The sequence below is a fragment of the Atractosteus spatula genome, chromosome 21 (assembly GCF_055471065.1).
Source record: "Atractosteus spatula isolate fAtrSpa1 chromosome 21, fAtrSpa1.hap1, whole genome shotgun sequence".
NCBI classification, from domain to species: Eukaryota; Metazoa; Chordata; class Actinopteri; order Semionotiformes; family Lepisosteidae; genus Atractosteus; species Atractosteus spatula.
Genome location: NC_142726.1, coordinates 13,791,911 through 13,807,062, shown reverse-complemented (window position 1 = coordinate 13,807,062; position 15,152 = coordinate 13,791,911). Strand labels below are relative to the sequence as shown.

At 45.1% G+C, this 15,152-nt stretch overlaps 1 protein-coding gene across 2 annotated transcripts; it reads left to right on the top strand.

Moving 5' to 3' along the window:
* Nucleotides 1-212: 212 nt before the first annotated feature.
* slc38a7 (solute carrier family 38 member 7) lies at nt 213-12,850 on the top strand. 2 transcript variants are annotated; one of them, XM_088939197.1, is made up of 11 exons: nt 213-278; nt 2,560-3,102; nt 3,625-3,823; nt 4,826-4,973; nt 5,334-5,432; nt 7,203-7,260; nt 8,065-8,179; nt 8,374-8,521; nt 9,694-9,893; nt 10,745-10,799; nt 11,097-12,850. In XM_088939197.1, exons 2-11 carry the CDS (start codon nt 2,848-2,850, stop codon nt 11,209-11,211), a joined length of 1,392 nt encoding a protein of 463 aa, XP_088795323.1. In that variant the 5' UTR covers nt 213-278; nt 2,560-2,847; the 3' UTR covers nt 11,212-12,850. The 2 variants fall into 2 exon arrangements, with proteins under 2 accessions (XP_088795323.1, XP_088795322.1); XM_088939196.1 differs by having other exon boundaries at nt 238-291.
* Nucleotides 12,851-15,152: the final 2,302 nt, after the last annotated feature.

Below are 15,152 nucleotides of genomic sequence, written 5' to 3'. Positions count from 1 at the left end.
AGTGAACAGTAATGCTTACAGTTGTACCCCGCGTTATTTTTCGACGGAGCGGCAACTACAGAAAAGTGTAATACTAATAACCTTAGCAACAACTAAGGAAACTTTCCAGGACAAGGAAAAAAAAATACAACCTAACCCAAAACTACAGTTCCCATGATCCACCTGTCTCGCGTGAGGGCGAGCAGGTCACGTGACGATCACATGTCACTGCAGCTGGATCAGCAGGAGGAATCTGCCCCAGCAGCTACAATAAGGCGAGCGAGAGGAGATACCGGCTGGTGAGTGTGTCTGGTCAGTGGATGCCTTCGCTTACTAGCATTGTGTTTTCTTTCTAAACGTGTCTGTGAACTCACTGAATGTTACTGCGTTAAGGAATTTATTAGCTTCCGAACGGCATGTAGGGAGTCACAAAAGGAATGAGGCGATGATAAGGTCGGTATCGATGCTGGGCGATTTTTGCATAAACACAATCCGCAAACCAAGCGTGCTAGTTTAAATGAGGTGTCTCCATGCCTGGTCGTGGAGAGACAGTATTTCATTCTGACTCTCCTATTAGCAAGCTAAATCAGCTGGTGTAGCTGATAAGCTTAACGGCTTCTCAGGTGCTGCTCCGACTCTGAAAACCGAAAAGCACGCCGTCCCACCAACACCAGGATGCCCCTGTCCGGTGTGAATGATTTCATTTACAGCGTGTGTATAGGTGAACTGAAATTCTAGTGAATACAGCACGTCAGACTGGTGTTTCCTTACCCGTATCTGAGGTTTGGAAAGCCGCGGTGATCAGTGAAAACACGAGGAATGTGCACACCGAGTCTCCCTCTGTCCTTTCCCTGAGGTCGGTATGGTGACCCGTTGTGATTTAAGTTAGCATGTGCGCGGAAGGCAGGATTTATGCGAAAGGTGGGTTCAAGCCCTGCAAAGGTTCCTCACGTTTGCCCACTGACCCGTTTCGAAGTGAAACATGATTTGGATTTGAATTGCAGGAGATGGTTTCAGTCCCTCGAGATGTTTTGGAGGACTTGAAGTAATAATGGCATACAGAGAATTAACATAACAAAGCCTAATTTAGAGTACTCCACGGTGATTTTTATTTTTTAAAATTGCATTACAAGTAAAGCTGATCTTGATCATGACATTTTACGGTAGCAAAACTGAAAGAAACGGTTTTTTTTCAGTAGTAAGCAATTCTAGATCCTTTTACAAGCTTAGACCGCAGTATAGATTTTGAATCACAAGACCAAGAATATTACGACATGCCGTGACATGTATACCGCTCAGTACAGAAGATACTTTTATTTAGTTTTCCAAGGAAAACAGTGTTGTCTGCTAGATCGGAGACCTTATTTGTTGAGGAGCAGCTTCTATATAATTTTGAAAACCCGTCATTGCTTTAATGAAGTTCCTTTCAATTTCTGTGTCGCGTGAGCAATGCCTTGTTTCTTCCTCGGCTCTTGAGGAACAGAGATCTTCAGAGCGGTGTGAAAATTTAAACAGGAACAAAGTCCGAGAGAAAGAGCCCATATAAGACCGGCAAGCAGCTGACGTCATGTCAGGAATTTTGGCTTGTTCCCTATCTAAAGCAGAAGAATTCAGACGCGAGTGTGAAAATAAAATGACTATTATCCAAAATCAGAGACGTGCAGAGTGCTTATGGTGGGCTGTGCCTCAAAAGGGGCGAAGGTGCACTTTCCTGGGCAGGATTTGTTACATTCGAGAATCCTGGACACAAATCAGCGCCCGCTTGTGTTTCTGTTTTTTAATTTTACAGGAGGTTTGGATGCGACTTCAGAGGCATTATAATATTCACAACCTTGGCAAAATAAATGGTTGTCCATAATTGCTGGTTATGTTTGATTAACAGACAAGATGTTACATCGGCTCCACTGAGCATAAACTTTATTTTCCTGATATAACACATCTTAACAAGGGGACAGAGCAAATAAAATAATTACCATCTAATTACATGCAATACCAAATGCAATCTCTTTCCATCTTAAGAGCAAGATTTCACATGCTAGCACATCAAGTCAATCATTTTTTTCCGCTGCTTTTTTCTCCACTTTTTCCAACGAACGGGAGGCGGGCACTGGTGCTCAGATGAGGTCCGACATTTTATTTTCCTAATGGGAGATTCGTACTAAATACAGAAGCAGAATCGTCAAGTGGCAAAAACAAAAAATGAAATTGGTTGGACTTTTTTTCTACAAAAAAAAGGGGGCACTTGGGCCCATGAGGGCAAAGGGGCTTGAGCCAGTGTAGTTGCCCTGATCTGCACATCCCTGTCCAAAAGGTTAGACCAGACGTTTCAAGCTCAATTCTCGGAGGGCCCGAACGTCCTCTGAGTTTAATCCACCCGTGTGCTCGGTTACATAGTGGGTCTAATTGTTGAATTAGCCGCAAAGATGGTCGTATTTCAGCACAAGCTCTGGGGTGATTGCTGGCAACTGTGCCTCACCTGAAGTGGTAGTCCTGTGGAATCAGCTGGGGAACACCTTAAGGAAAGTCATACGTGTCTGATTTAAAAAAACGACGGGGTTAATTGACTTATTGGCCACGCAGGTTGGAGGGGAACCCAGAAGACAGCAGGCCCTGCGGACCCCGAAACAGACTGTGCTGGGGGAGTGATGCAGGGGGCAGCAGCCGACACCCCGAGAGGATCCCCTGCACCCTGTGGCCCCCGGTGAGCTCTTCCCGAGGGCCCACGTCTCTGACTCGCCCACCCTTCGCCGCCTCGCTCCTGCACCCACGTCGCAGACCGTTCTGGGCTCCGCAGTCACCCCAGGGGTGAACCTCCTCTGTGCGCGAGGAGTGGAGGAGGAGAAGGAGGAGGAAGGGGGAGGCGCTGCAATGTCCCGGCCGGTCATGGCGATCAACAGCGAGGGCGCGGACTGGGGCTGGAGCGAAGACGCCGGGGAGAGGGCCAGGCTGCTGCAGAGTCCCAGCGTGGAGGCGGGGTCCCAGGCCCGCGAGCGGCAGGGGGGCACCTCCGCGGTGGGCGCCGTGTTCATCGTGGTCAACGCCGCCCTGGGTGCCGGCCTCCTCAACTTCCCGGCTGCTTTCAACACCGCCGGGGGAGTCACGTCCGGCATCGTGCTGCAGATGGTAAAGACCTTGATCCTCGAGGGCTGGGGCTGTAGGGGAAGGTTGGAAGCCGGGCATGACGGAGCCGCAGCCAGGTGGCATCACGCTGCTTCCTCATTGCCGATGTAGCACAGCCTCTCATCTGTAACTTTACACATTCCTGTTTTTCACTGAGACAGTCCCTAGCATTGTCATAAATTATGTAAGCCTGCTATAAACATAGGCTGGCAGGGGACTCAGCTGCTTGTTTGTGTTTTCTGATTCCCGGAGTAGCGTGATGCTTCAAGGCAGTATTTTTTTTTAATGTTCTATAACCCGGCATCCGCCAATACAGCAGTAAAATTTTTTGTAGCTTCTTAATAGCCTCGGTTTACATCACTTTCTGTGTGTCTGTATTCTTCCTGGTGAGGGCAGCAGAAAAATGCTGGTTTGGTTGGTGAGATACTCGTCTTGGTGGTATGAAGGGTAGATGGGACCCAGGGGTTCTGAGGCTTATTGCGAAACGCTGGCACCCTCACCTTCTCCTCCTGTGCTCCACTGCAGTGCATGCTGCTGTTCATCATCAGCGGGCTGGTAATCCTGGCCTACTGCTCCCAGGTCAGCAACGAGACCACCTACCAGGAGGTGGTCCGGGCGGTGTGTGGGCGTGTGCCGGGGGTGATATGCGAGGTGGCCATCGCTGTCTACACCTTCGGCACCTGCATCACCTTCCTCATCATCATCGGGGACCAGCTGGACAAGTGTGAGTACCGCACTGCTACTGCACCCTGACAGCTGCTCTGACAGCCCTCTGCACAAGGTGGAGATTTCGATCAAATGTCAGCCTGACTGGAGGGTTGAGCAGTTTTTAATTGAATGGTGGTTTATCTCAGTGTGTCAGGTAATTGGTATAGGAATGACCAGGTAATAAGGTTTGTGTGTTGTGCAAAACGCAAGATCTCCAGAATACTTACTGTTAGAATCCCCATTGTATGGTCTGTCATGGCTTTCATTTATTTTTGCTTGCAGTCAGTGATGCAGGCAGCACTGCTAGTATGAGCACAGATAAAATCAATGGTACATTTAGATGTCTGTGTAGCGGAAAGACATGATTTTGAAGCTCATTGGAATACTGTGCCATGCATATAGCAACAAAAAGCACCTCTTTCTCCTTAGAATAAACCTTAAGAGCCTGTGTAGTTCATTAAACAGTTTCAATAATTCAAAAAAAATCTTTTCTCTCCTTGGGCTTCATTGATTGTGAGGTTTCCTTTGTCGCACAAATTGCACTCTTGTGTTGCCCTGGAGCTTCCAGGGGTGGGGCTAATTGAGTTGTGCAGGATACTGAGTGACTCAGCTATTGATTTCATCAGCACCCTACTCCTGTGCAGTCCTCTGCTCAGCGAAACAGGGAAGAGCTACAGTTCATGGCTGATAACCCCTGGCTTAGCAGGTACCATGGGCAGAGAAGAAAATATATTTTTAACATGTTGCTGGTTTCCTGAATAACACCGCTGACTTTTACTAACTTCTACAAGGAATGTGTAGATGCACAGTACTCGTTCTCTCTCTCTTTTCCTTTTGGAACATATTTTTTCATAAATAGAAATAAATATTCCGTCTTGACCTGCTCGTATCTCTGTTTATTACATGTAATGTGTGTGCCATGTGGCCTGCAAGTGTGTTTCCAAGCAGTGAGAGACGCTCCTGAAAGTGGTGCTCTGAGGGAAGCGTGCTGGTTTTGATCTCCCTGACCTGTTTGCAGTGGTCGGAGCGATATCCCATGAGTCGGCAGGAGCGGTCAGCAGTGGCCCCTGGTACACTGACCGCAAGTTCACCATCGTCCTGACCTCCGTGCTGGTGATTCTGCCCCTCTCCATCCCCAAGGAGATCGGCTTCCAGAAGTATGCCAGGTACACGCAGGGCAAACCTGTTAGCGCCCACCCCACATGGAAAATTGAAGTGTTCGTAAAGGTGCAGCTCAGCATCATAGTTTTGCCAGAGCTGTGACTTTTTTTCATTTTTTTCCATCAAAAAGTGTCTTTTTATCCAGGCTTAGGAATTTATAAGCATGCATTCACTGGAGATTATCACTGATGCAAGCACCAGGGACACACTTTGCCTGTCTGTCTGTGCCTTCTAATAGGGTTATAATAGCATCTGTAGTGTGATGAATGAAACTAGCTAGTGAATGGATGTCAAAATGCTCTCCCATTTCACTTAGTCCTGTTTAAGAATATTACTTCCTAAAGGGTCCCCTTTGTCCATTGCAGCGCACTGAGTGTCATCGGTACCTGGTATGTCACCATTGTGGTCATCGTGAGGTATATCTGGCCTGATAGTGATGTCTCTCCAGGCTATATCCCCACAAGGTGAGCTCAGACCCTGCCTTGACCACTGGGATCTCTGCTTTGTAGCACTTTTGGTAACATTTCACAGAATCCGCTACTCACTACAGTTTGCCTTGAAGTTTTCCACAGAGCAAATCACATTGCAAAACAATGGAAGTGGAGTTCTCACTGTCTTTTTGTGCATTTATGGACACTTTTGAGAAATGCTTCTGAAGGTCGCTAATTGAAAGACCTTTAAAATTAATTTTGCTGCCAGCACTTAAGGTAATTAAGCCTTTCTGAGTGGAAAGAGTTTATACTGAAGGCACTCATGAGGCAGTAAAGATTAATATCTCCCAGGGAGGAGCCTGACAGTCAGATCTCTGCTCATTCTGAGATATTTCACTGCTGGGAGCTGATGATTTAATTAAAGAAAGGGAAATGGCTGTTCATCTCCTCAAACTATGAAAGATGAAAGAAAGCAACCTGTCTGTATTAATTTTTCATTCTTCACAATTCTTTGCACAACTGGTATGATTTTGGTTTTCTTTTATGTGGCCAGCAATGATAAAAGTTTCAGGCTAAATACTTCAGGATTATGTCATTTAAGAAACACCTTATTGCATAGTGAAAATTGTTGTTGTTATTGTATCGATCATTGTTAGAACCAAGCACATATGAGGCACATGATGTGGACAGAACTTGACCTCACAGAGACTTAATTAAAACCCAAGAAAAAAGCTAAAAATGGAACAGCACACAGTAAGTTTAGAATCAGCACCAACTACATATTTCACTTTATTTCACACCTCTTTTGCTGCGAGCAGTTCACATGGGTACATACTGACAGGGTTGTTCAATTTTTTAGCTTCTTTTTATGATGGGACATTTCAAAAGGTTCCCTAGTAAAAGTGTTAAAATACTAATAAACTGCCTCATAAAATGTTTTCCACAGTTCTTTTGCTTTATTTCCCATTAAAGCCATAATAGAAGCAATTCCGTTATGTTCGGGTTTGGTTACATAATTGCATGTGAATGGGTTTTCTCTGCCCCTGATTGTGCTGCAAGTTATTTGCAATGCATATCCTCGTCTCTTGGCGCCTGTAAGAGTGGCGCACCATTGCCAGTGCTGACGTTGGAGCCACAATAAAACCCTGAAAGGCTTTCTGGGAATCCTCTTATCGAACGCAGCAACTCTAGTGAATTCTACTCCATACTCATCTCAGAGACTCAGTCTCGTTTCTCCCTCCCTTTCATTCGTGTTTTTTTTACATATCACAATCGCCCAGTCTAATGCTGGCTAATGTATGTGTATGTGCATACAAAAGTACACATATGCTCACACCAAGGGAATACAGGGTAATTGCTTTCAATTATTTTAAATCGGATCATTCAAAAGAGGCTTGCATGGTGAATCCAGCTCCAAGCCCATTGTAAAACAGTCTGTGATCAGTGTGATGTTTCCATGTGCCTGAGTTACTGGAGTACCGGCTGCATCAGACTGGAACTCGACACAAACAAAGGTATTAATAACTGTAGCCTTGGTCAAATGAGTTCATTGTATGACTTGTGGTTTTAAAGCACCTGCCGGGTTATTTTTGTTTGTTGTTTTTCTGTAGGCATCTCAAGCTGGCATATTGCTGTTTAAGTAGGCGTCTGTGAAGTCACGCCATGCTCTGCCCACAGCACAGATGGCATCTGTGCTTGGTCCCCATCAGCGATGGGCTTTTGCACCATTGCGTAAACTGGACTGTTAATTTATTAGTCCAACCAAGCTATCTGATAACGCATTGTGTTCATTTCATTTTCTAGTCCCTCCTCGTGGACGGCAGTTTTCAATGCGATGCCAACTATATGTTTTGGATTCCAGGTATTTATCTTTTATTATTATCTTTCATTATGTCAGATTTTTATGCAAAGTGGCTTGCAATTGGGTGCAATTTATATATATATGTAATTTTTTTTTGATATTCCGTTATACATTTTGCTAGAGCAACATGGCTCAAGATTTGAGGCCCTTGCTCAGGAGTACAGCAACAGGCAGTCTCCCCAATGGTGATCTGAACCTGTAACCTTTACTCCTGCAGTCCAGAGCCCTGCCTATTACTGAACCTTGCCATCTTTGATATGACTCTTTCTGGTTATAATCCCCAAATAAAAGAGCAGGGATGATGGAGGATTTGCCTGGAGAGGGCGTGATGGAAGCATGCAGTGTATGAAATAGGTTAAATGGGCCCAGTGACCTCCTCTCGTTGTAGCCTTCTGTCATGCTCTTACATGAGTGTGTGGAAGGCATGCGAGTGCTTCTTGGCCTTGGTTAGAGAACTGCTCTGTGCTCCCTGAGCAGATCTTTGCAGATCTCTGGCGGTAATTGCCCTCTCCAGTTCTGACGCCACAGGTAAGAGTTGCCCACACTCACACTTCACCTTACAGTTTTTGCGAGAAAAGCTGTTCCTGTATTTCTTAGCGTGGTCCCCAGTGGAGCCGCGTTCTGTCTCGCAGTGTCGCGCGGCGTGCCCGTGATCCAGGCAAACACTGAGGAAGAGGTCTCTGATGAAATTACAGAAGTGGAAGTCGGTTCACACGTAGGCTGACTTGCGGCATGCAGATGGAGAAGACTTGCGCTCGGACCCAGATGTCGTAACGTTTGTTTCCCTCGCTCTCCTGATTTCAGTGCCACGTGAGCAGCGTGCCCGTGTTCAACAGCATGAGGAAGCCGGAGATAAAGCCCTGGGGTGCAGTGGTGACCGTCGGCATGATTATCTGTCTCTTCGTCTACACGGGCACAGGTGGGGAAAGGCCTGTTTTCTGTCTGTTCTCTGTCCTTTGAGCAGTTTTAGCCGTGAAAAGTTGTCTCGGCAGACCCAGCCTGCATGAACGGAGAGGCAAGGACAGGCTTGGGGCGGGAGAGGAAGAAATGCCTGGTCGCTTGGTCGAGCTGGACCGGCGCCTCGGCTCTCTCTGACTGCTCCCCTTCTTGCAGGCGTGTGTGGGTTCCTGTCATTCGGCTCCAGCGTGAGCCAGGATGTGCTGATGTCGTACCCCTCGGACGACATCGCCGTGGCCATCGCCCGGGCCTTCATCATCCTCTGCGTTGTCACCTCCTATCCCATCCTGCACTTCTGCGGCAGGTAGGATCCGGTGTGTGTGTGCGCACGCGTGGCGTGTGTCTGCCGGTATCTGCTGAGAACGGAGAGAAATCTGTGTGGAGGGGTGTGTGCACGGGTGTGTCAGCTTACATGTCCTGATATGTGGTATTATTTAGTCTAGCGCAGTGGTTCCCAGCCCTGGAATTCGCAGTCGGTCACCCCTGTACCTGTTTCTCAGTTTCAGAGCTGCCCTCGTTCAGGTGTTATACCTGAAATATAATCAGTGCAGAAGGAAAAAAGTTCATTGATATAGTCTATATAGTCTGATATAATTTCTGTTTACCAGGTGATCTGTTTAGTCAGAAATAGCAACCAACCATTTAGGGGGTGTCTGCATGACTTTCTCTGTGCTGAAGTTGTGGGAAACAGTACTCCTGAAGTCTAAACAAGCAAGAAGATGAATTAAGTCCTCTGTTTGCACTGGAGCTGTAGAGGTCAGCTGGAATAAAAATCAGCCGAGAGTGTTTGTCCTGGCCAAGGGCTGCGAACTGTTGCTCTAAGCAGAGGATCCGATAAAAAGTGTTTGTACTGAGAAGCAGCAAAAGAGAAAGTGCAGCCTATTCTTTTTTAATGTAATATTCTGTTCTTGCATGTGATAAAATGTGCACCCAGTTTGGAATTCCCCTGTGCTGCCCCTGTGCCGTGCTGAGCTTGTGGGTGTGCTGTGGACCCCGGCGAGAGACGCTTGTTTTTCCATGTGCACCTCGCAGGCTGGGAGAGCAGCGCGTCTGTCACTATCAGCAAGCCACAGGGGTGTGAATAATAATCCTTACAGTTATATAGCGCTCTTCTGGACCCACCTGGATGATGCACCAGTACGCTCTTCACACATCTGCTCTCAGTGGGGGGGGAGAGCAGAGTGATGAAGACAATTCATAAATGGGGATTATTAGGAGACCATGACTGGTAAAGGAAGGGGGAGATCTGGCCAGGATGCCAGGGTAACACCCCTACTCTTTTGAGAAACACCCTGGGATTGTTAATGACCACAGAGAGTCAGGGCCTCAGTTTTATGTCTCATCCGAAGGACGGCACCTTTTTACAGTATAGTGTTCCAGTCACTATACTGGGGCATTTGGACCCACACAGACCGCAGGGAGAGTGCCCCCTGCTGCCCGGTCCTCACTGCCCGTCCCGCCTCTTTGCCCCGGCAGGGCGGTGCTGGAGGGGCTGTGGCTGCGGTTCCGCGGCGAGCCGGTGGAGGTGGACGTGACCCGGGAGCAGCGGCGCCGGCTGCTGCAGACGGTGGCGTGGTTCGGGCTGACGCTGGTGCTGGCGCTCTTCATCCCCGACATCGGCCGCGTCATCTCCATCATCGGGGGGCTCGCCGCCTGCTTCATCTTCGTCTTCCCAGGTGCCCGCTCTTGCTGCGCTCGTGTGGCGCTGGAGGCTCTCTGAAAACTAATCCCCCCATTGCAGAGCTTTTAAAGAGCTCGAGTCTGGTCTGTTGACTGCTATTCTAGTTATCCACCAGAAGGTGGCGCAAGAGATTGTCACTTTTTAACACTGCTTGAGGTTAGGAAAAGGACATAACAGTGGACACCGTTTTCTGTTGGAGAGTAGCTTCTCCAAGTCATTTTTGTATTTCCAGAAACGTACATGTATTTATTGCACCTGAAAGGACGCGCCTCTTCATTTTACAACTCCAACATGCGTGGAAATCTTTCATTGCGGAAGAAGTCCCCAAGCAGTGTGGAGGCCAGGCAGAGACAGTCACAAAGTAATGATAAGAGTCATAGAGGTGTGGCTCACCCACACAAGTTGCTTGGTCCTGTCAAGAAACAGGGCATGCTGGGATATCTGAAGTCTTGCACTGTTAGATCTATGTCCATCTGCCTCTGCATACTTGCCACGAAAAACTGTTTTTTTAATGGGCTGGTATGCTTTAAAGAAAATACTGCACACAGTTTGGATAGTATCATTGGGACACCAGACAAATGATAGGAGAAAACTGCTTTACATGGCTGTTTTTAATAATTACTGTTTGCATCGCATTGTTTCTCACTCTAAAAGCATAGTGTGGGTGAAGACTGGTCCCACTTAACTTGTAAAGCACTGTATTTCAGCTCTGGGTCCAGCACAAACTAACACATTCTTTCAGATGGTCTGACAATCATTCTTAATTGCAATTAAACAAGACGCTTGTGGGATATCTTTTTGTTTCCAGTTCTGCTGATGTACACGTGGTTGTCTCTCATTTCTCAGGGCTGTGTCTAATTCAGGCCAAGCTGTCAGAGATCCAGGAAGTCAAACCCTCAAGGTAGGCAAAATTCTTGTTGTTCCAATAGGAGCCAATTCACTTACTTTCATTAATTATGGTGTTGAGAACCAGAAAGGTGAGCATACAGTCTGTCTCTAAGTAACATGAGGAGAAAATGTTTTTAGGTGAGCGAGATTGTCATTTCTGTCATGCACACTGCAAAGTAATGTTATGAATAATGATTTCAAACCTTTGAATGTGAAAGAGAAAGAAATACTGTTTCAGTGGTATGGGTTGGTGTACGCAGCTTGTCACTAGAGGGAGATGTGACCCCCAGCTTTTATTCTCTTCTGTCAGCTGGTGGGCTCTGGTGTCCTATGGTGTCTTCATGGTCACCCTGGGGGCTTTCATCTTTGGCCAGACCACCACCAATGCCATCTACCGCGACTTCGTCCAGCACAAAAGCCAGTAGACCTTCAGCCTGCAGCAGGAGGAAAGGCAGCTCTGCAGCGCCCCCCTGTGGTGCAAGAGGATGACCAGCTGCAAGCAAAGCAAACTGACATCACACCTTATCCACAGGGCTGCACCAGGGAGTCTACCTCAGTACAGGACTCTCCCTAAGAGTGCATGTAAACTAGACTGTAGGTGATGCTCACCTGTGTGCAGCCTGGCATTTCTTCACACCAGGACTTCGGAGAATGTGTCTGTTCTGCGCAGCTCATTGGTAGAAAGGTAAAAATAACTTGCCCGTCAAGAGAGGTCCATAAAGGTACCCTGCCTATGATAGATTGCAGACAAGGTGAGAACCGCAAAGGTCAGAGGTCGCACCATTGCATGCTGGTGATTCTAAATGTTCCATTGTGGAAGAGGTTCTCTGGCAATGTGGGGGCCAGGCAGAGACCGTCACAAAGCAATGATAAGGGTGGCAGACTTTGCATTCTGTGTGTGTGTGTGTATAGAATGATTTTCAAAATACTTGTGACATGTAAGGAAATTTGACAAAATTCTACATTTTAATCAAATCCTTTCAGAAACGGGTGCTTTTTTAAAAAAAATTGGGATACCGTTCATGTAAGTGTCTACTTCATTACAGTGTTCTGACTATGTTTCCTGAGATGTATACTAAGCATCAGACAGGAAGGCTGTGCGTTTTTATTCCAGTTCCTTTTATTCTTTCAGCACACTAGATTAAATGTTTTTAAAATACCTTCATTATGTATTTAACACACTATATTGGCAACAATGGACTTGTCACGTGCATTTGAGATTATTATGGTCTCCATGGCGAAGCGTTAAAATGAACTGATACTGAAAAGGATCCATACTGACACTGATGTAGATGTAGCAATATTAGTTTTGGATACCCCTTTAAAGCAATTGTATGATGTGCATTGTACATTGTTTTCTTCTGTATTGTTGGACACTAGACGGAGCTAGTTTTATTTAGCACAAAAGAAACAACCAAATGTACTGTACGATGGATTGACTTTGTAGAAACTGAAGAAGGTTATCTGTACTGAAAATGTATCTCATACCCGTATCTGACACATGCCCGTTCGCATTGCTTGCACGCTGCCTTCAAAGAGCAAGGTGGAGGCCTGATTGAGCTCTTTAAACTTGGATGCTGGATACATTCGTGTTTAAAGAATACACCTTCTCTGTTTCCTGAGGAAAAGGACAAAAAGTTTATCCTTTTGTAGAATCTGTATGTTCGAACTGGAGGTGCACACCTCTTGCAATTAGAGTTTTTAAAGGCACGAGTTTTGACTTCACTTTCAAGTGAGCCTCATCTTGCACTGTTACACATGCAAACACTCAACTTGCCCGTTGCTTCCTGTATACTTTATGAAGGAGAGCAAACCCCACGCAGGGAGGAGATGACTTAATTCAGAGCTGAGTAATACACGTGATGTTGTTAACAGTTGTTTTTTTTTAGGAGCACATTAATTTTCCTCCCTCCGGTAAAGGCATTACTCAAATTCCAAAGTTGTTTAATTGAAATCCATTGGAAGTGTGCTGTTTTACAGATTGTTTTGATATGTTTTTAATTTTTCCATTTTTTACCTTTTAAATTTTCACACAATAAAGGAAATCATGCTGCTAAGGGATCGTCTGCACTAGCCTGTCGCAGTGTGTTTATTGCAGAATTACTGCTGCTGTCCTTATATTCCGTGTTCTGACTGGGTGGATTTTTAAAGTCATAGAGAAGTGGTGAAATATCTTCTTGCTGTATATATTAAAAAAATTGTGTTCATTACTCGCAAATGGTAAGTGGAAGTGATCTTTGTGCTGAATACAAAACTTTTATTATAGCTTGAACGAGGCTATAATAACGTCTGGGTTAGCAAAGTACAACTGGCAGACAGGCTGGCATCTGTATTTCAGACGTTAGTCAATTTTCAGTAATCTGTCCACATGGCCTTTTAATTCATTAAAAAATGGCTTACGGTATGTGTATTAATCAGTCCCTTTCCTATTATAAATTACACCCTGTAAGTGTAATCTTACTTAATGCTTTGTGGGAAGTTTAGGGAACTTTTTGCACATTTTCAATGTTTGTTGAGAGTGTTGTGCTTTCACCCTTTTCACATTTCACGACAATGTATTTTCAGCTCGTGTTAAAAAATTAACTGGAGTGCGATAATAGCTGGTACCTTATCGAAGGGCTTTTCCATTAAGCCACATTGATAGAATTATGATGGAAGAAAAACATTCCTTTATCAGCTTTACATCTCCCATAAGTACATTTGCATTTCCTGGCTCATATATGTAATGCGCTGTGAGTTTTATAATGTTTTATTTTTAATGTGTAAATCATACTTAGGAAGGGTAATAGTGTCATTCCTCTATGTATTTTCTCCACATCCATCTGCTTGTGCCTGAACATGATCATAAGCATAACTTTAGTCTGAACAGCATGTTTTCCATGAGGTGTTTCAAATGACTTTATTTTAAGTTCATTCCAGCCATTATCCATAGCTGCTTCAGCTTATAGAGTGGAGTCCAGTTTGGTAGAGACAAGGTTGTAGGGTGGGCTAGTACTCCATCTCCATATGTGTACACACAATATAGAGACCCCTCTCTGCCTAGTCCGTGTCTTTTCACGGAACAGTAACACACAGGTAAGGGAACGTACTGTACAAAATCCATGCAGAAAGCTCACCACATCGGAATCGGTCCCGGGACCCAAGAGTTGCGAGTTACAAAATGTTTCTCGGGAAATCAAAACTCACCGAGACACACAGAGATGTTACATTAGGATTTTCTTTCCAGCTTCTGTTTTTTTTTTCCCCACAGCACTATTATTTTAAAAGTTTATTGAAATCATGGGGGAAGCCAGTCTGATGAAGGAATTGCCCAGGTGCAAGGTTCTCCTTGCAATAAAGGACAAAAAACACGTGCACATAGCCTTGTGCACATGCTGCACCCTCTGGCTACCTGGAAACTTCTGTTTTTTTTTTAAGTGTAAACCTAGCAAGCCTGGCACTCTTGTCTGGAAGGTCAGAAGAGGCAACGGAGGAGACCAATCTGACTCCTGTCTGGGACGTCCCTCCATTTCCAAGAAAGCCCCCTATCTTGTGCAAACATAGTCTATATGTTCTTAGCAGCCTGACTCTCCCTCAGACAGAACACCCTATCATAAAGAAACAATTAGTGCAGACCTTTATCTCCAAAAAAGGACATTTGAGATTTTTTGTAATTGTATAAATCTTTACCTTATGTCACTGAGTGTTCTATTACTACCTGTAGATGACAATGTTAAAGTAGAGTCACCTTGCTTCTGGGCACTTAGAGAACTCCATGTAATTAATTCTTTAAATGCTTAGTGATGCCACATTAGGAAAACGTGAAAGAAGTGATTTCCCGTAAGATTTTGGTCCTTTTATTAAGTATTTTTTAATTTGTCCTGTCTTTGGATCCAGTAGCTCAAGTTGTCTGGTGATCTCCTCCATCCATCCCTGCTTCTGTGATATTCAATGTTGTATTCTACTCCATGCTGACAAAACACTGTTAAAAAGAGGATGTCTCCAATTTCTGCCTCTTCTGCTGCTTTTTAATACATTTCCTGTCTAGGTAAAATAAATTGGTCCAATTCTACGATACAGCCAGCAAATTTTCTGATCTGGAGTAAACCAGCTACTCTCCAATCAGCTGGTCAAAGACTTCAGATTCCTCGGCTTAAGATTTACTCTTCGTTGTCTTACAGTCACCCACTTTAATTAAACTTTTAATTAACCACTGAATAAGTTCTGTTCTGACATCCACTCCCCCTTTTAGGCTACTGAGATCATTTGTGTTGTAGAGATTGATCTGTGTTGTTTAATCCTACCACTCCTGTATTTTGGCATCTACTTAAATAAAGACTCATTGATCTAAAGACTAAATGGAAATTTAATTAGTATTAAATCATAT